Consider the following 22,029-nt stretch of genomic DNA (forward strand, 5'->3'; position numbering starts at 1 on the left):
CTCCTAAGTTATTTAAAATAATTATTTCTTAATTCCTATCATTGTACTGATTTTTCTAAAAGTGGGTTGTGTTCAGAGAGCATGTCCTCTATTATACTAAGTTTTTGAAATTGATATAAACTTCCTTTATGAACTATACATGGTCAGTACTTAAATTTTCTAATTGTTGGCTAGGTGCAGGGCTCTATAGATGGTCATCAAATCAAACTTGCTAATTATGTGTCTGCAAAATCTTTACTGATGGTCTTTCTTCTGTTAAAACATCCATCGTTTGGTTATACAACATATATTAATGTCATTGAATCTCACATGTAAAGAAGGCTGAAATGGCAAGTGTCTTGCTCTATTTTTTTTAACATTAAAAAAATCTTTTTATTCCTCTAAACTAATTCCTAAAGTGGGCAACACCACCCCCTCAAGGCGCTAGAATGATGCAGGTGGGCTGCAGAAGACACCTACACTTTCTCCTGGGTTATGGGCGAGGGTATAAACATTCTCAGTTCCCAGGGGGCCCTGATTACATTTCTTTTTCCCCTTAAAAGGGACAACAGGCCAAAAGAATTTGGGAACGTATGCTTTAAACATTCAATACAAATGCAAATCCGGTCAGTGGTCATTGTAACACCTCCAGCCTTCACAGGCTCCCCTCTGTTTTTTCTTTTAGTGGCTTGTGTCCTTGTATTGGCACATTTCAATGTTTTTGTTTGCTTGTTTAAATGGAATTGATATTTGGTTGAACCTACCCTGTGAAACCATGGTTTCTATTGGATGGCTCTGCTCTCTAGGGGCTGTGCACTTGCCCTGCTGGAGCTAGGGTGCTCTTCTGTTCAGGGAACCCTTGCTTTTATGCCATGGCTGGGCTCAGTGTTGCATTCAACTCAGCCCAGGGAGTCGGAACGCCACTGCAGGGATGTGCAACTACTGCTCGACCTGTTCAGCCGCCGGTCCTCACCAGCAACACTGGCTCACACATTTCATTGCAACTCACAATTCAGATTTAGGCAGTGGCGTTTTTAGTTGATGGATTATGTTGTGGACTCTGGAAGTTTCCTTTACTTTCTCCACAGTCCAGTAGAGCTTAAGAAGTATTCTACTCATAATTTATTCAGTGGAAAAGTCTTCTGGAATATCTACACTGCCAGGAATAGGAATAGAAATCCATTGCTCAGCTTTAACACTTTAAAAAGTGTCAAATTTTCTCGTGTATATTTCTGGCTTTCTTTTTGGTTTTGCACCAAAATGGAAAAAAAAATTTTTCCCCCCAGAAAGTAGAAATGATTCAGATGAAAAACGATCAGTCTGAAAAAAATTTGTGTATGTGTATATATACATATACACACATATGTGTGCATGTGTATATGTGTGTATGCACACATAATATATATGTGAACATATACATATATATAAATAAAATGGAGCCCGGAAGTAGTACCTTACCCGCAAATAAGCTATCAGTTCCTCACACTGCATCTGCCCCCCTCTTGAAATAGTCATGTTCTTGGAGTGGCCAGGGGACCTGTTATGGAGAAACAGTGCTCGCCGAATCGCTCCCTTTTGCTTGAGTTTATCCAAAAGAAGCTCCACCTGGAAGGCTGTAACAGCCAAGGAACATATAAGCAACATATTCTTATAGACATCTATCTGATCTAGATATCTAGAGTTTACACACATACCATTTACTCCTCAGGAAATAGTTTGATTCTAATTTGTTGTTGTTGTTGTTTTTAATATATACACATTATAGTAAAACTACCAACACATTCATTCTGAATAAACATTTGATCACTAACTTTAATCCTAACATCCATAAAATATATTAGTAGTAAAATAAATATTATGAGATGGTTTTTCCTGTTAAACTGAGGGTAAAAACTTTATAGCATGAGATACAAGTGAATTAATAATGCTGACAACAGGACTATTGTTGCTTGTGAGTAAGAGCTTTTTGCTATGAGACGCTACCATGTCTGCTGCAATTCATCAGACTGACAGGCAAAGAAGCCTCTCATGAAATAAGTTTAATGAGAATAGCAGGTAATGACCAGTGACCAACATGTCGACCTGAATTCATGATGACCCCATATCTGTCAAAGTAGAACTGTGTTCTAACAGGCTTTCAACCACTGAGTTTTCAGAAACAGATCACCAGAACCTTCTTCTGAGGCACCACTGAGTATAACCGACCTTCAAACCGTCAGTGAGCAGCTGACTATGTTAACTACTTGTGCCACCCAGAGACTCCTTAAAGGGAACAGAATCCTCTTAGTGGGCATGCAAGGCACTAGTCTGAAGCATGTAGCTGTTAGGACTACAACTTTCAAAGAATATTCCTTTAAGTAATTTCTTCAAAGGAGAGGTGCACAGGCCTTTATAACTATTGTCTCCTTCCGCATTTCTTAAAATGTTGCAGCTTGTTTCAAATTTCAGTGAAAACTGTGTTATGAGTTAATTAGGTTCCACTTCTATGCTGCCAGTCTGCATTGTCCTCTCAGTGTTTCTCAAACACACCTCAAGCCTCTTAAATCATCATTTCATCTGTGTAAAATATTCCTGCAGACTGACACTTGATTTGTCACCCTTTCAGTGAAACATTTCCGAGATACCCTAGGGAAACTCTCATGCACAAACCCAATGGTCTTGGTCATCTTCCCTGGTTTACTACTATTCCTTATCACTTGTCACTATCTCACATAAGGACAAGTATCAGTAGCGCTTGTGAAACACTTCTGTTTTGCTCTCTAGGGTCACATAAAAGCCGTTTTAATAAAGAACCCCATAAAGAGTTTGCGGTGCATCTCAAATTTAGTAGTTAAAATATCCTTTCCTCTTACAAGACCCATCTCTACTCCTAGAATTGTTTTAACCAGTTAGCTGGCAACCAGAGTACACATAACCCAGAGTAAATTGGGAAATGATTTCTCTAAGACATAAAATATAAACTCATTACACCCTTCACTTAGAACCAATGCCTTTTCCCCCGAATAATTATTTATCTCACATTGGTAATTGCTTAACTTTTCTTAATCACTCAGTGGATCATTTTGCTTACAGAAGTGCCAATGATGAAAGTATTATTTCTCAACTGGCTAAGAGTTCCTAAATAAAGGACATAATTATGGTGCAAGTTTTAGTATCTTTAAACATGCATTGGCAAGTGAAGCATAATACCAACAAAGTAATTATTAAATATCCAAAAACATTGCTGAGGAACGTAAATGCATGATCATTAGAGCAATATAATTTTCCTAGAGTTTAACTTACTAAGTATCCTGGGAAGTGCTCCTTTTCCATCAGCCTTTAAGCAGAATCTGACATTAAAACTGCAAAAACAACAAAGACAAAAGCATATAATATACCTATAAATTCTAAATTCTAGTTTAGACAGTTTATATTGTGAAGCCTTCCTATCTTAATATTTTAAAAATTTTATTTATTCTGTTGAGAATATCCAAACATACATCAATCTAACAGTTTCTAACATGTACAATTTAATGACGCCGATTACAACCATTCTCACACCGCTTTTCTAAGTTGTTACCTCCCTTTAAAATGAACCTACGGATCTCAAAGGTTCCTATCTAATCTTGTCCATTTGATCCCACACAGATCCCACCACAGCATAATGCTAAAGTCAGAAACTGTTCACTAGTTCAGCCCAACTACTGTTGGATTTTAAAAGGACCTCAGGAAATATTTATGACAGTTACATAATCTCCTGTCAACTTGAGCGAAGGGATAGAGTCTTGCCTGTCAATCAGAACATAGTCAATAATGCCTCTGTGTGGGTATGGCTTCTCCTGAGGATTCTAAGAACTGCTATCTTCCTCCCTGGAGGCGGGACAAGACACATGGAACCAAGCCGAACCTACCCTGAGTCCTAGAGCTGAAGGAGCCACGTGAAGGAGCCACGTGGAGACCCTGCCAGTGCTGAGATTCTTCCACCACCACTGGATCCACAAGACTTTCCACCCACAGGCCTGTGATCTTCCTGCATTTGGCATCATCGCATGCATTGCTTGAGTATGAAGAGGAATTTATAGACTGGTCTTGGACATATGGTTTAATATTGGACTTAAGGATGTGATCTGGACTGGGCTGGGATGTTTTCTCAATATACAATTGCTCTTTGATATAAAGTTTTCTGTGACACACATAGAGGTGGCTCTGTATTTGTTTCCTTAGTCGACCCAGCCTCACACAATATTTTTGGTGTAAGTTTTAAAGATGGCTATAGTTTCTGAGGTTTATACGGCCACTATGAGTCCTGAAAATATGTGGAGTCCGTAAGAATTCAAAATTCCATTTTGCTTCTTCCCCCTTTGGACAGGATTCTTCTACAGAATCTCTGATCAAAATGTTTAGTAATCATAGCCAAAGAGTAGCCACATACTATCCAGTTCTGCTCTCATGACAAAGGTAAAAGATGTAACATTATTTTTTAAACATGAAGCTACATCGAATAATCTTAACTCATGTTTCATTAATTTAAGCACATTTAATTTTGTGGTACTTTGATGAGAAGAAAGAAGAAAAAGAGTCTCCTAACATCCGGTCAACATTCTAAAACTTGGTAAATCAGAATGAAGAAAATGACAGTTCGGATTTAAAGTAACATCTAATAAATGACCTAACAAGGCTGCTTTAATTAGCAAGTCCTTTTAGGCAGGTTGTGTGTGTGTGTGTGTGTGTATCTGTTTTTCTCACAATTTATTAATGGGTAAAAAGTCAAATTTAATGTGGTGAGTCAAGATAAGATGGCAAACTGGATGATCTCATTTACCGCCCCAGCAATTAACTCACTGGACACTGAATGAAAATAAACACAGACTGAAATTTCAGGACGCTGGACAGCTATTGGCAAGTTGAGGTGGGTCCATTGGCAGGGGCGAAAAGGATGGAGGAAGGGCTCACTCATCAACCACAGTCATTTTGGGGCAGGGGCTGGGTGACACCTCAAACAGGGAGCACAGACATGGAGCTACTCTGAGGAAGTTCTAGCCGATTTACTATTATTACTTTTTAAAAAGCAGTGTAACGATCATGGGAGTTTGCAGGCCACATAAAGCCGGCTGGGTCAGAGTGCTGCTGAATTTTGCTGAGGTCATGACTGATGAGTACAAAGTCCACGAACGCAAAGGCAGCAGGAGGAGATGGAACACTTCCATCTTGCTAGGACTAAAGATAAGGTCCACGGCGGGGCGCTGTGGGTGTATCTGTGCAGCAGTCCTGACAAGGGAAAGACACAGTGCCCCACACTGTCGCCACAGAGAGTCGAGTCTTATTGCTTACAGCAGCATCTGTGAACATCTAACTTTCCCAACCCTCCATTCAAACCCAACTCGGGGACTGAATTCCACAAACCAAATACACAGAACTACTGCAGGACCATGGAAAGACATGTAAGGTAAGAATGCTAACTCTTGCTTCTCAGAAGACAACAAACCCACTGATGCTGGGACAAACTGGCTCACAGCAAACCTGCACGGTGGAGGGCACTGCCCTGTGGCACTCCCAGGCTGTGAAGCTTTGCCAGGTGGTCTGGAGTCATTCCCCCAGAGTGAGTAATGGATGTGGGTTCTGGTCTTTCAACTGGCAGCCAGGTGCTTGGGCTTCATGCCACCAGGATGTCCAATTGGAAAATTCTTCCATAATAAACAGGATGCATAACAAAAGGGAGGGGGGATGGGAATGGATGGAGAAAAAAGTAGAAAGAACAAAATGACTCAAGGCCAAGAAAAGATCATGACACACAGAGAATCATAAGAGAAAAAAGAGTAATCAAAACAGGAAGGAAAGAAACTTTCCCCCATGGAAGCTGCAATAATGCAAATAATTGTTCATTTCCAGACTTTTGGTTTAAATGTATTTAAAGAAAGCCAAAAAGCATCATACCAGAGGAGCAGGGAGGGGAGAGTTGAGTTTAGGAACAAATAAAAGGAACAGAATGAGAAACTGAACAAAAAAAACTGAAAATTTTTTAAAGAAGAGAACTACTGAAACTGAAGAATAATATATCTGAGTTAGAAAAAAAAACAAGAGAAACATTCAGCATTAAAAGTCAAACAAACAGAATAAACGAACCAAAAGACTAACTAGCTGAACCTACTAAATCCCAAGAGAAATGGGAGAAAATAATAAAGAAAAGCAAACAGAACTAATTATGAAATCTAACATTAGATTACTGGAATCCCAGAGCCCCGTGATAACAATGAAGCCACAGAAACCATTTTCTAAACGACAGCACAAAGAGTGTCCCAGACCTGAACAGGGAAGCAAGCCTGAAAATATAGTTGCTACATGATTTCTATTCAGGAAAGACAAAATGATCAACTCCAAATTCTTAAAAACCAAAGACAAGAAAAGGCCCTGAGAACAGCCAGAGTAAAATGCACTATATCATACTACGGGCATGAATCTGTGCAGAGTTCTCCCCAGGAACTTGAGGCCAGAAGACAAGGGAGCAACATATTTAAAATACTGGAAAAAAACAAGTGTCAACCAAAAATCCTTTCCCCAGTGTGGTGAATGGAATTTCATAATGTCTCTTCTATCTATGTCTCTTGTAACACCCACCAAAGGATTGGGTGGAACTCTACAAACAGGGTGTGTGAAACACTAATAGAGGGGATTGGTTACTTGCAGTTGCTACTCCTCAGACTACAATGGTGAGCTGTCTCAGCAGGAGATAGCAATCTCAGGACCATCTGAAGTAGGGCACATTCCAGATCTCTATCTGAAGTGGTGAAGGCCAAGATCAGACGCACAAAAGACTGAAGCAAACATACGAGACTAAACCTAAAAGCATAGAGACGATCAGTGTGAGGTGGAGCAGCAGACTGGCTCCCTGGCCCAAGGAGGCAGGTACCAAAAGAACTGGTAAGATTCTTGGCTGAGAAGAGGTGTCACAGTGAACCAATGACTGTATCCTTATGGTTTATGAATCCTGACCACTAGTAACCTGTTAACTCCACTAATCAACCCGCTAAATTGTGAGTCTTGTCTGTGAGTTCAGTGTAGCCAATGCAATGAATTATATAGCCCAGCATAGAAGTTCCATGTCTTTGAAGGAAGGGTTGGTGTCAGAATAAATATATAAAGATGGAGGGTTGAGGCACATCTGACCTCGCCGCCTGGGTGTTTAGTCACCCAGGAAATGAATAGAAAAATCAAGACATTCTCAAACAACCAAAAGTTTTGAGAATTTTCTACCACTAGACCAGTTTTGCAAGTATTACTCAAGGTATTCCAAATAAAAAAGCAAAGGCATTTAAGATTAAGTAAACTGAATATAGGTTGTATATTGATATTAATAGAGATACACACGCAGAAATGGGGAAGGGAAAAGAATATTAGAACTAGATTTATTATACTAAAGTCCTATCCTAGCTATTGCTCATATGTTCTACACTATTATAAATATAAATTGTGTAATACAACATGTGGTAATCACTGAGAAATAATAGAAAAAGAAACACTCAGAAGAGAGCAAAATGGCTCATCACAAGAAAGCACCCAAATACAATTAAAAACTCAGAATATAAAAACAAGTAAGTATGAAACACTCAATAAATAGCACATTGAAATGATCAGACATTTCGTTTTCAGTTATAATCTTAAATGTAAATGGTCTAAACACTCCATGCCAAAGACAGAAAGTGGCAGAAGGGATAAGAATGCACGATACATCCTTTTGCTGTTTACAACATACGAATCTTAGACAGACACTGAAATATGGAGAAAAATATTCCAGGCAACCGATAAACAAAAGAGCATGGTTGGCCATACTGATACCAGATAAAATAGCCTTTAAATATCTATTACAAGAGATAAAGAAGGACATTACGTAATAATAAAAGAACTGATCCAGCTCTATGTGCATCTAACACCAATATGTTAAAGTACATGTATCAAATACTGGAAAAATTAGAAAACGTCAACCAACATCAGAACTCCTATATATTTTTCTCCAGCTCACATAGATCATTTTCCAGAAAAGGCCATATGGTCAGACACAAAATCAAGTCCAAATATACTTTAAAAGGTTGAAATCACACTCTGATCATAATGGTAAGAAGCTAGAAATAAACACGATAAAGAAAGAAAGAATCATCAATAAATGGAAACAAAAAAATATATTACTTAAACTATGGGGTCATAGAAATTCAAAAATGAAATGTAAAAATTACTAGAATCAAGTGGGAAAAAATTCTAGTCAAAGACTGCAGCAATATATAAAACAAATCAAACACCATGATCACATGGGACTCATACACTGAACTGCAAGAATGCTCATTAGAAAACCGATCAATATAACCCACAAAAGAACCCTAAGATCATCTCAACTGAGGCCAAAAAGGCATGGGACACCCTTTTCTGATAAAAACTCTCAGCAAAAAATGGCATATATGCAACACCAACAGCCATTTAACCATCATTCATTTAAAGGAGAAAGCTTAAGAGTCTTCCTTTGAGAATGAGAATGAAATGAAATGTTCATTGTTGTTGCTGTTTGGTGCCTTTGAGTGGTTCTGACTCATTCAATTGTCTGCACAACAGAACAAAACACTGCCTGGTCGGGATTCATCCTCCCCACTGTTCTCATGTTTGAGCCCATTGCTGTAGCTACTGTCTCAATCGATCTCATCCAGGGTCTTTTTCCTGTGCCCCTTTACTTTACCAAGCAGTACGTCTTTCACAAGGACTGCACTCTCCGTACAACATGCCCAAAGTACATGAGACCAAGTCTCATTATCTTTGCCTCTATAGAGCATCTGGGCTGTCCCTCTTCCTAGGACAGGTAGATATGTTTGTTCTTCTGACAGTCCAGGTACTTTCAATATTCTTCACCAACACCATAGTTCAAATGCATTGATTTTTTTCTTCCATCTTCCTTATTCCATCAGGCAACTTAAATGCCATAACCTGAGTCAGACATACTGTAGGCCTCACAGTAAAATCTTGGCTTTTAAAGGGATCTTGTGCAGCAAAGTTACCCCATGTAATGCACTATTTATCTCTTGACTGCTGCTTCTATGAGAATTGATTGTGGAGCCAAGCAAGGCGAAATCCCTAACAACTTCAATCTTTTCTCCATTTATCATGATGTTAACTATTGGTCCAGTTGTGAGGATTTTCATTTCTTTAGATACAGTAATCCATACTGATGGCTGAAATCCCTGATCTTCCACAGAAAGTGATTTAAGTCTTCCTCACTTGGAGCAAGCAAAGTTGCCAACTGCCTATCAAAGGTTGCTAAGAAACTTTTCTCCAATCCTGGCACTGCATTCTTCTTCCTATAATCCAGTTTCTCTGAGGAATTGCCCCACATACAGGCTGAAAAGTATGGGAGGAGATACAATCCTGACACACACCTTTCCTGGTTTTAAACCACACAGTATTCCCTTGTTCTGTTCACACGTATGCCTCCTGGTCCATATAGAAGTTCTGCATGAGCACAAAGTGTCCTGGAATTCTCATTCTTCTCAAGGTTATCCAGTTTGTTATCATCCACAGTTGAATGCCTTTGTAGAGTTAATAAAATGCACTTAAACATATTTCTAGTATTCTCTGCTTTCAGCGAAGATACATAAGGTATCAGCAATGATTTATTTCCCCTATTCCATATCTTCTGAATCAGGCCTGAATCTCTGGCAGCAACCTTCTTGCATAAGGTTTTTTTTAATGTTTGAATTCTTCTCTGTGTTGTCCACTCTGTATCATTTTATGCTGTTTTTACAATCTGCTATTTTTATTTTACCATTTCTTAAAATAGTTTTATTAGGGGCTCATACAACTCATTGAAATCCATACATACATACATACAATTGTGAAAAGCACATTTGTACATTCATTGCCCTCTTCATTCGCAAAATATTTACTCTCTACCTAAGCCCATGGCATCAGCTCCTCATTTTTTCCTTTCCTTCCCCCCTTCCCCCTCCCTCATGAACCCTTGATAATTTATAAATTATTATTTTGTCATACCTTGCCCTGTCCGACGTCTCCCTTCACCCACTTTTCTGTTGTCTGTCCCTCAGGGAGGAGGTCATATGCAGATCCTTGTAATCGGTTCCCCCTTTCCAACCCACCCTCACTCCACCCTCCCAGTATCACCACTCACACCACTAGTCCTGAAGGGATCATCCGCCCTGAATTCCCTGCATTTCCAGTTCCTATCTGTACCAGTGCACATCCTCTGGTCTAGCCAGATTTGTAAGGTAGAATTGGGAATCATGATTGTGGGGGAGGAGGAAGCATTTAAGAACTAGAGGAAAGTTGTATGTTTCATTATTGCTACATCGCACCCTGACTGACTCCTCTCCTCCCAGATACCCTTCTGTAAGGGGATTTCCAGTGGCCCACAAATGGGCTTTGGATCTCCACTCCACACTCCCAACCTCTTCACGATGATATGATTTTTTGTTCTGACGATGCCTGATACCTGATCCCTTCGACACCTAGTGATCGCAGAGGCTGGTGTGCTTCTTCCATGTGGGCTTTGTTGCTTCTGAGCTAGATGGCCGCTTGTTTACCTTCAAGCCTTTAAGACCTCAGACGCTATATCTTTTGAGAGCCAGGCACCATCAGCTTTCTTCACATTTGCTTATGCACTCATTGTCTTCAACGATCGCATCATGGAGGTGAGCACACACTGATATGATTTTTTTTTGTTCTTTGATGCCTGATAACTGATCCCTTCGGCACCTCGTGATCACAGAGTGGTGTGCTTCTTCTATGTGGGCTTTGTTACTTCTGAGCTAGATGGCCCCTTGTTTACCTTCAAGCATTTAAGACCACAGATGCTATATCATTTGATAGCTGGGCACCATTAGCTTTCTTCACATTTGCTTATTCACCCTCTTTGTCTTCAGCGGTTGTTTTGGGAAGGTGAACATCATAGAATGCCAATTTAATAAAGTATTCTTGTATTGAGGGAGTACGTGAGTGGAGGTCCACGGTCCTTCTGCTACCTTAATACTAAATCTATAAATATATGCACATAGATCTATTTCCCCATCCTCATATAGAAATATATTTGCATATGCACATGCCTTTATTTAGACCTTTATAAATGCCCTTTGCCTCCTAGCTCTTTCCTCTATTTCCTTTAACTTTCTGCTTGTCCCACTATTATGCTCAGTCTTTATTTGGGTTTCAGTAATTCCTCTTGGTTACATTACCCTGGATCAAGCCACACCAGGCCTCCTACACCCTCCTCACCACCAATTTGGATCACTTGTTATTCCCTTGTCCCTGGGTTTGTTAACACCACTACCTTTTCCCCTGACCTCCCCCATCTCCCATGTCCCCCTGGACCTGTCGGTCCCATTGTTTTCTCCTCCAGATTGTTCATCCAGCCTATCTTATTTAGACAGACCTGTGGAGATAATAACATGCACAAAAACAAGACAGAGTACAACCAAGCAACAATATACAATAAAACAACAGACCAATGACCAAAACAAAAAACCCACAACAAGAAAGAAAAGCTGTAGTTAGTTCAAGGACTGTTTGTTGGCCTTAAGGAGTGTTTTCCAGTCCAGTTTGTTGGGGTATCATGCCCAGCATTCCCTGGGGATCTCGCTGCTCCATTCCCTTGTGGTTCTTTTGCACCCCCTTAGTGCTTTGCCTCAGTGTGGCAGGATCAGATTGGGAACAATGTCCACACTGTTTCTCCAGTGTTGCCCCCTGTAGGGCTATGGGTCAGTGAGGGGCATCATGTCTCATAGCGGGGCCAGCCATGTGGTCCTCTCTGTCGACTGGCTGCTCTAATTGGGAATATTGTCCTCAAGGTCTGGTGGGCCAGGATGTGCTCCACTTTCTCCTCCTCCCTCTTTATCTACTCCCATGTGCTCTGATCAGATATGTCCCTCTTCCGGAGCTGCAGATTCAGTGCTGTCCTTTGATATAAATTCTATTTTTTTAACCTGAAATAAATTCTTCTGGGGGTAGTTTACCTTTTTAAGTTGGGTTTACTTAAAAGTCACAGAAAATAAATCTTTACAATATTGATAAATAAAATGAATTTTAAAATATGGAACTAATGCAATTTTAAAAATTGAGCCATATACTATTAAAATCACCCTGGGAACCACTTTGGGAAGTTCTTTGCTCACAAAGAGAAATTAGAAAGACTTTTTAGATGAAAGTAGATTGATTGTATATTACATTTTTCTTTAGAAATTAGTAAAAGACCAAAAATAAGTACAAATTTCAGTAAAATAAAATTGCTTCACACTTTAGTGATTCATAATATTAAATCAGAAATTAACATTTTAAAAATTAAATGAGTTCTGAGATCCTATCAGTGATTTCTCCTTTCTAAATATATGCATGGAGCAAGCACATATTGTTTTAAGTATAATTTTACCCTACTTTATAAAGGATTTATAGAGACTTCTTGGGAGCAACATTTCTATAATGTGATCTATGACATAAACAGAACATATCTATGGAAATTGCCTTAACAATATTTTAGAACCATCTTCATTTTCAATACCCCTCAACAAATTTTTAACTTTTTAATGATGGCTCAATTAATAATCACAACAGTTACTTCCATTCAACCAAAGGCCTTACCAGGAAACTTTGAGAGCAGTGCCAGGTAGTGAGCAGGTCTTATTCTCTTGGTTTAAAATGCTAGGAGATACATCAAGGCCTGCATTCACAGTGATAACAGGCCTGGCCCTGGTAAAAAGTAAATAAATGTTACATTGTTGCAAACATTTCAGGTTAAAAACATGCACAGATAGTACACTGTCTAATAAAGAAAAGAAACAACCAATGCTTCTCGCTTGGCCAGGACTGCCTTGATTTTAGCACTGAAAGTCCTTGTGTCTAAGGAACCCCTTAAACTGGTACAGCTAAATTCAGTCTACTGATGTAGTTAAGTAAGTTGTCGATAGCTACTCCATTCCAAATAATTCCATGGGATAAACGAGTACTATAAATCTATGTGTCAATATGCAAGAATCTCAAAGCTACAGCCAACATAGAAAAGACTAGGTCTAAAGGATATGTGTGCGTGCATTCACACACAATATTTTTCTTATGTATAGGGTATTTCTGATAGGACATACAAATAAACTAGTGACTGATGTAGAAGAAAATCTGTTTTTTAAAATCTGCTATGTCACATTTTGTATTGTCTGAATTTTCACCAAGTGTACTTTTTTTTATTAAGAATCATTTTAAAACAATGAAACCAAGTTAAAATTCAGTTTGAAAAATTCAGCTGTCCAGGTTTTAAACCGGTATGGAGCTATGGCAGGCAAAGGTCAGTGTATCTGTTTTAAAACCATCAGTCCTTCTGTGCACACTTCTCCTAGAGCAACAATGACGTTGATCTATCTCAAACTCTGATCATTGTCCTACCACGTGTAAACCTGGCTCACAGAAGTTGAAAACAGCTCAATCCACTTAGTTGGTCAGGTAATATTCTAAGGTATAATGAATTGATGAGATACAGAGAATGACTGGCAACATGCATAAAATTTGAAAACAGAAATAGGTGAACTTCACCCTCTGTCCCTACTAAGGATCTTTAGTTGTGCACCCATCACACAGCGCCCTGGTAGTCATAGAACACAGTGTCAGAAGTACCCAAGTAATTTCTTGTCTCTTGTAAGAAAATAAATGTAAACTCATCTGTGTAAAAAATAAAAACAAAATGTATTTGAAAATATAATTTAAAGAATAAAGAGGGGGGAGTCTTGACTGTGTTTCTAAATTAAAATATCTACAGCTGTCTCTTGCGTGGGTCTTCCTTGTGTAAACACTATTTTCCTGCAACAAACTGTGAACAAGGAGACCAGGTGGAGCAGTGAGGGGTTTGGCTGGTCATGCCACTCTGACCCCCCTCTCCTCCCACCCCACCGGGTTCCAAAGGAGAAAGAGCTAGTGATACGCTCCGGTAAAAATTCCAGCCTAACAAAGATCGTGAGCAGTCCTTTCATCAACACTCCCAGAGCACAAGCCTAAAATTCAAACCCTGGCCAGCCAAAATCCACACCCACCATCATCAAGTCAATTCCAATGCACAGCTACCCCAGAGTGTTTCTAAGACTACAAAACATGACAAGAGCAGGCTGCAGATCTTGAGGTTACAACCTGACACCATACCCACAGTGCACCAAGCTTTCCTCAAACATGGTATTTGCTATGAAACTGCCAAGAAATTCAGAATATCCTTGTATTACAGGATATGGAAATATGCTCACCTGTATAAGACAGCTCGGTCCACACCAAAAGCCCCCACAATTAAATCTTAGGAGAGAATGTAAAAACATGTAAATAATAATAAGGGTTCCTATGTAATAATGAATTCATATGTCACTCTGTAAAGCCCCCAAGCATAGTAAGTATTGACATAAATTCTTAAAACTATATTTCACTAAGTTGTTGTAAGAGGGCATCTACAAAAATACTTTTCTGTGAAAATTGTAAATATGCTATTATCGATAACAAAAGTTTACTGTAAAACTAGGCTTTCATATAAGAGACATGGTTCTTAAATATGGCAATTTAATACACGGCAACCACAATAAGGAAGTGCACACCTACCCCAACAAACACAGTCACAACCAAAAAGTTTTATGAAGCGGTTTTACAATTTCAAGACGTAAAATAAAACCCAATAAGTACAATACAAATACTTTAGAAAGTCATAAAACATACACATACATGCAAATCTCCAACTCTTTAAGCTCACTAACCATCAAAACTTAAATTGAAACAAAGTAACAGTTTCTACCTAACATACAGTGTAAAATTACTCTGAAATACACAAAAGTGGCACCCAGGAGTCCAAGTTTGGGAAAATGATCACTCTCCCTTCCTCCTGGTGAATGTAAAAACAGTTCACAAAACCTCCTTTTGGAGCGAGTGGAAACATAAAGTGATCATGTATGTTAACAGCCTTGTGAAAATACATACTGCCTCCTTGAACAACTGCCTGCCTCCTTTGTTGCGAGACAAGAACTAGAGTGGTGTCTGGCTCGTGTCTTAATATTCTTTTGAATTATTATTATGATTATTGTTAAATAATTTTATTGGGGCTCACACAACTCTTATCACAATCCACACATACATCAATTGTGTAAAGCACATTTATATATTCATTGCCCTCATCATTCTCAAAACTCTTGCTTTCTGCTTGGGCTCCTGGAATCAGCTCATTTTCTCCGCCCCCCTCCCCCACCTTAATATTTTGATTAAAGAGTCCAAAGAAGAATCCTGATCAAAAGGGGGAAAATGCAGGCCAGAATTTTAAATTCTCATGGACTCTAGACTCTACGGAGCCAGGTGCATAAGCCACTAAAACTATTGGCTTTGAGATAACCTTTTTAAGTCTTAAACCAAAAATACTCCCTGCCAGCTTCTTAAAGCCGAACACCATTTAGCTTAACTCGTAAAAAATGTTTGCCTTAACCAGTCTCCTCTTGTGAGCTACAGAGACTTTGGAGGGCACTGAGCGTGTGCTCACAAGGGAGACGCCACTCAGGATATGAGGGTGGCTGCAGCTGCACAACTTAAAGAATATAATGCATTCTGTGTGTTGGATTGGTGCACATTTCGCTGTGTACATCTCAACAAAAGACTATCTGAAGAAAAAATGGGATATCCTTGGACACAGCAATTTGAGACTAGTGTCCTAACAAAATTATCAGAGGTCTGCATTAGAATTACATACTAGAATATAAGTACCCAACATGGCTAAGTGAGATATGACATTACCCCATGTGAGTGGGCAACGAATTAACAAGTGGAGATGTCTGATATTTCTAAATGAATATACCGTATATATAAGCTGACCCAAATATCAACCAAGGCACCTAATTTTACCACAAAAACTGCATTAATAATGTGCTGAAAAACTTGGCTTATACAAAAGTATAAACGGTACTAAGAACAGTAAACGGCTCATACAGGAGTATTCACGGTACTAAGAACAGTTGAGTATACTGTGAACATATTATGAATAATCTATGTAAAAAAATGGAAACACGTGTATACATGGAATAAAGACTAAAAAGAGAAAGCATTTCTATATGTTTTTAAGTTCTATAATTACTATTACATTTATAATAATTTTTTAAATGCACCAAAATCCCACTATTTTAAAAATAAGAGAATTAACGCCAGGCACTATTTCTAGAAGCACTTCAAAATACTTATAAATATTGAGCCCACATTAACTTTTTTAACAAGGATAATACAGATTTTTTGCATTATGTTCATTTAAAGAAGAGAATTCTTCATTCCTATATCCTTTACGATACAGTAAAGTGAAAAGGACCCAGAAAATGGTCTAGCCTTTTCTAACTAACTCAAACATGAGGGAAGCTGAGCAAATTGCCTTCCTCAGTTTCTCGACTTCTCCAAAAATGGTACAATGATATAATTAGCTTATATTATTCATGAATAATCTTGTGAAGATTCAGAGAAGCAATGCATATATTTAAAACAATATTTCAAAAGGCCACAATGATCCGCTAAGGAAAATGAGCTGTCTTTGCTTTGTATCTTCTTCAGTGATGAGAACATGGTCTTGGTTATGTTGGGGTCTTGCTCAATACTTGAAATACTGAATTGAGATGATTTGTAATATAAATCAAGAGAGCAGCAACTGATGTTATTGGCTAACAGCTGAAAATTTAATATACATAGATGTACCTGGATATCCATTTTTGTCTATATCTGTTGCTCCTTTCATTGAATAGCCAAAGCTTGGTGGCATGCTACGAGAAGCCCACTGCCCTTCGAGGATTTGAGAAGGTACTGCATTCAAGCCTGCTGCTCTTCCGTTGAAGATATACACAATTCCTTTTTTATCTTCACCCCCATATGGGGCAGCAATTGCAATATCTGAAAAAAAATTGCAAACGTTTTCCTTTTACCCTTTTTTAGGCTTTGAAAGTATAACTTCTAAAAGGATATGTACATCAAGAACGTGCTTATTAACAAACTACTCCCGACCAGAAGACGCCTCTAGTGTGGAAAGACTGAGGGAATCACCTGTACCTTTTCTAAACCCTTCATGCTTTTGCACATCCTCAACTGCGCGCACGGGCTATCAGCCATCTCATAAGGAGAGTCCTATTCCTTCATGCAAACTACTTCTTCCTTCAAACAGTTCAGGTGCTATTTTCTGAGGCTTCTGCTTCTCCTGCATTTTCCTTTCTTTTTTGAGAAGTAGTGACCAGGATTACACATATCCATCCCAACGTTTACAAAAGTGAGTAAATTAGCTTTATTTATATTGTTTTCTGAGTCCCCCTTAATGTTACCTAGTGTTGTTTATAATGGGAGGAGATGGAATAGGTGCAATCTAGGAGCAACAAAGGGTTAAAGTCTTCAGGTATGAACAAGAAAGGATACAGCTGGTTACTAAGAGCTTATTATCCCTAGATACATAAAAACAGCTCTATGAAAAACATCATCTTCACAGTCTATCTGGGCAATGGGAGCCCTGGTTGTATAGTGGTTACTCATTTGACTCCTAACCTCAAGGTCAGCAGTTCAAAATCACCAGCCACTCCCCAAGTGAGAGAGCTTTCCACTCCCGTGAAGAGTTACAATATCGGAAACCCAGCTATGAGCTGGCATCGACTTGATGGCAGTGAGTTATTTGGGCAATCAGATCCAAGGAGAAACTATGGAAGACCACAGTGGCCTCTCTGGCATCCCTGCTGTATCTCTTTATAAAACGAAACAAACAAAATATGGGAGTCTATTCTGACTCACAGTTGACACTGTAAAGCTGACCTTGTGGGTTTCCAAGGCTACAAATCTTTACTGGAGCAGAAACGCCTCATTTTTCTCCCAGAGAGCAGCTAGTGGATTGAAACTGCTGACCTTGCAGTTAGCAACCCAAGTAGTAAACCAAAACACCACCAAGGCTTTGCGAAATCTCTATAAAACCATGGTATTTTTCTTGTTATTGTTTATATTTGTTGTGATGGCAAATAACACATCTTAATTTTTTTTTTACAAGAAAGCAGGAGGAGCAGCAGCTGCGAGCATGCAAGCGAAGAAGGTTTCTTCAAAGTAGATAAAACACCCTAGGCAGGAGATGACATAAAATACCCTAGACAAAACCCAACACACCACCCAACCTCCCTCGGAAAAACCAGGAAGGTCGACTGAGCAGGTACAGGAAGTCGTTCACTTTACTCAGGGCTACAACTTCAAATCTGACTCTGTTTCCAGGGCGCATTTGTTATTGATAAACGGTTGGGTATTATTTTAGATTTCTACTGTTACCTTTATACTTTTGATCCATATGTTTTATGCTAAGTTCTCTTGATGATAAAAAATGTGAAGACTCTATTTAGAAATCACAATGTCCCTTTGAGTAGTATTTCTAACACTGAATAATACTAAAGGTTAATCTTAGAAATGGTGTTCTTAGTATACACCACAAAACAATCTAAAGAGGCAGGAGCATAGTCTTGGCAAACATAGTCCTTCCTATAACAACGACTTGTGGTTCTTGGAGTTATCCCTATGTATTGATCATTACACAAACCAACCAACCATTAAAAAATTTCAATTCTGTGATCCTACAAAGTTGTTTAATGGTGTTTTTTTTTTACTCTTGGTGAATCTGAATTTCACATTACAGATCTATAATAAAAGGTGACTGCTTTTAAAGATGCATGCAGTTATTGAAATGAAGCTATGGGCTTGCGTCCTGAACATGTATGCTTTCCATAGGGAGATATAAACTACCTCAGAATAATTTAGGCAACCCGATCGAAGTGAAAGCTTTAAAAGTATTCATCACAAGCCAATTCCACTACCTTTGAGGTATGTGTGACACATACCTGAGGCAGGACTTCCCTGGACAATGCGCTAAGAGCGTCTTTTACACTGCAGCAAACTGGACGAACAGCAGAGGGCACTGCCACTAAGCGAGGCACTCATAACCAAAGACTCGCTGCCATTGAGTCCATGCCGACTCACAGAAACTCCAAGGGATAGGGCAAAATTGCCCTGTGGATTTCTGTGAGACTGAAGCTGTAACTCTTCATAGGAGTGGAAAGCTGTGAAACTGAGGCTGTAACTCTTTATGGGAGTGGAAAGCCTCATCTTACTTCTATGAAGCTACTGGTAATTACCTACCTCAGACCTCGTGGTTAACAGCCCAATTCAGAACCACTGTTACCAGAGCTCCTTCAGAAGGACACAGAGACAGGGGAAATTGCTAGTTAGACAAGCTGAGTCCAATCAGAGAAGTAACCACTCCAGTGCTCAAATTTGGATACAATTAGAAACAATGGTGGGGATGGAGAGACATCATGCCTTTGAACAGGTGTTTCCCCTATCCTTCTTTCCAGAAAAGCTTCCTCTAATAAAATCCTATAACAAAGTTTCCAACCTTTCCTACCTGGGTATAGAGAATCAGGGACCCCCAGTTCATGAACCTTGGTCTTACCATTATAGCCATCCTGGTCCAGGTCTCCCAAAGGTGCTATAGCGCTGCCGAACCTTGCAAAGACCTCAAACCCATTTAGCTTTGTCGTCTGGAAATCTCCTGAAGCTCTCTGCAGAGACACTGAGACCTGACCCACCTCCTGGAGTTTGCCATCAGAGCCCCGATCCATGAAGAGAGGCGCACCAATGAACACATCTGCATAACTAAAAGAACAGAGTATTCTCACCCAAGCAACAGGAAACACCGTCTGATTATTAACAAGCACATTCTTATTAAAACTCAGTTTCCCTCGTCCACATCTTTCACAGGCACCCCGAGTATCAAACAGTTACCATTGCAATTGTTTCCAATTCAAGCCTTAACTTTTTCTTGAACGTTAAAAGGCTCATTCACAAAACAGTTTTATTCTTTGATGACATAAAAACTGAAAATATATGCAACTTAGAGCCAAAAAAGTCATTGTCTAATGCTTTAAGGTTACTATAAATTTGTTTCTTAAATAGCAACATTAGGATGAAGGGGACAGAGAAACAAAAGGGGAAATGTTTAGTTTCAGTAAAATGTTCATACATAAACACAAGAGAAACCATGTCTGGGAGCATTTTTGAACACTTACTCATCCCCATTAATGTCAGTGGCAGCTACAGAAAATCCGAAATATGCAGCCATCTGGATAACAAGATGAAAATGAAATGTTTACATTTCATTCGACAAATTTAGACAATTAACATTTACAGTCCATTTATCAAATAATGTCTTTTGTTTTTCCTTTAGCATATAGTCCTTCTATTTAAATTTCTTCTTTTGGTCACCTTACCAATAAAATGACAATCAAGCCTGCTTATTCCCCTAGACGTATGGGAGAAGCATATTCCATCTACATCATTCCTCTGCCTTCAACACAGACCACTTAATGGCATGGTAAAAAATCAACTTCCCTTCCCGGGGCTAGTCTGTTATCTCCTTCCTCTCCACGACCCCAAACACTCCAACACCAGCAGACACACCCCAATCAGACCTGTCGTGGCAGACAGACATGTAAACCGAATGTAAGAAGTGATTATGAACAGCTGTGAGACACAAGTAGATAACAAACATTCACAAACCCAACACTGGCTTTCCTGTGTAGAACTATGACCACTCTAGAGGAATTACTGTTTGAAAAGGTACAGCGAGAAAGCAGTTCTTTAAAGCTCAATCAATTCCTTGCCAGGTCATTAGCTTTTGAATTACATAGAGTAAAATGTGTTTTGAGTTTATACAGGCTTATTATGAGATGTCCTCCCAGGACCATAGTAGTCTGCTGACCATCAAGGACAATAGGAGCCTGGCTAGGAATAAATATGAAAAGGAAAAAGTTCCAAAGAGACCTCAACAAGAAAAAAAAAAACTAGGAAAGATGACAAATTAAAGTTGAACCAAGGTAAAGAATGATACAAAAAAAATTAGCAGTTCCTAAAATTTGATTGGCAGAGCTACCAGGAAGGAGTAACAAGGGAGATTCCTACACCTTCTACTTTGATAGGTACTATGTGGTTGCGAACACAAAAGGCATATTCCACCACAAATCAGAGAGTATGTAATAAAGTATACTGTGCCTGGAACACCAGGTTGATTGGAATTTAACAGAATCATATTCTTGTTCCTGAGTTTACAGGGTGTTTACACTGAAAGTATAAAGAAAGGATGACATCTACTGGGGCACACTTTATCCTAGAGGAAGTGCTTTCATCTGATCCTCACAACCTCGTCATGAGAAGGTTAAACATTAACCCTATTTCTATAAAAAAGGAACCTGATCTATAGTGGCAAATATCTTGACAAATTGCACTGACAAATTGATACAGGGAGCCCTTATGTCCTAAGGCAAAGCCCTTTCCACCACAAAATGGCTAAAGAAAGCCAGAAAAGTTTACAAATGACCCAGAGACTTGCATGTAGTCACCAGACAGAAGTTGTCAGAGGTGAAAAAGTCTCAATGGCATAAAAGAATCACCATCATAATGGCAGCCATAACTTGCCTGGCCACGCGCAGGCCATTCCATGCTGTCTATCTACCTGACTGATCAAAGTGGGAAGGGCCCCTGGGGCCCCATCCATCTAGTTCCCCATGCTGGCAATCCTCTCCTAAAACCTTATCAATCTACAACCTTGGTTTATTTTTCTACATTATCATTACTAATTCCTCACTTAATTCTATGGCACACACAATACAAAATTTTATGAAATGCCTATACTTACAGAGAATGCCTAGTACATTTTAACAGGAGAATGTGATATTTCATGTAGGTCATATACATAAAGTTCGTTGTAATCCCTGCAATACGTACAGCTGTGCCATTCTTTTTTTAAAAAACATTTTATTAGGGGCTCATACAACTCTTATCACAGTCCATACATATACATACATCAATTATATAAAGCACATCCATACATTCTTTGCCCTAATCACTCTCAAAGCATTTGCTCTCCACTTAAGCCCTTTGCATCAGGTCCTCTTTTTTTTCCCCTCCCTCCCTGCTCCCCCCTTTCTCATGTGCCCTTGGTAATTTATACATTGTTATTTTGTCATATCTTGCTCTATCCGGAGT

The 22,029-nt window shown here is 39.1% G+C and overlaps 1 protein-coding gene across 1 annotated transcript in view; it reads right to left on the reverse strand.

Annotated features, from left to right (window-relative positions):
• ITGAV (integrin subunit alpha V) overlaps positions 1-22,029 on the reverse strand; it is a 105,830-nt gene that overhangs the window by 20,785 nt on the left and 63,016 nt on the right. The window contains exons 11-17 of the mRNA XM_075529823.1: positions 20,055-20,107; positions 19,439-19,641; positions 16,675-16,866; positions 14,220-14,265; positions 12,580-12,687; positions 3,262-3,320; positions 1,438-1,592 (exon numbers count right to left, since the gene is read on the reverse strand). Coding sequence (XP_075385938.1) covers positions 1,438-1,592; positions 3,262-3,320; positions 12,580-12,687; positions 14,220-14,265; positions 16,675-16,866; positions 19,439-19,641; positions 20,055-20,107 — 816 coding nt within the window. The remainder of the gene's footprint in view (positions 1-1,437; positions 1,593-3,261; positions 3,321-12,579; positions 12,688-14,219; positions 14,266-16,674; positions 16,867-19,438; positions 19,642-20,054; positions 20,108-22,029) is intronic.

This window comes from Tenrec ecaudatus, chromosome 13 (genome assembly GCF_050624435.1).
Source record: "Tenrec ecaudatus isolate mTenEca1 chromosome 13, mTenEca1.hap1, whole genome shotgun sequence".
In the NCBI taxonomy this organism is placed as follows: domain Eukaryota; kingdom Metazoa; phylum Chordata; class Mammalia; order Afrosoricida; family Tenrecidae; genus Tenrec; species Tenrec ecaudatus.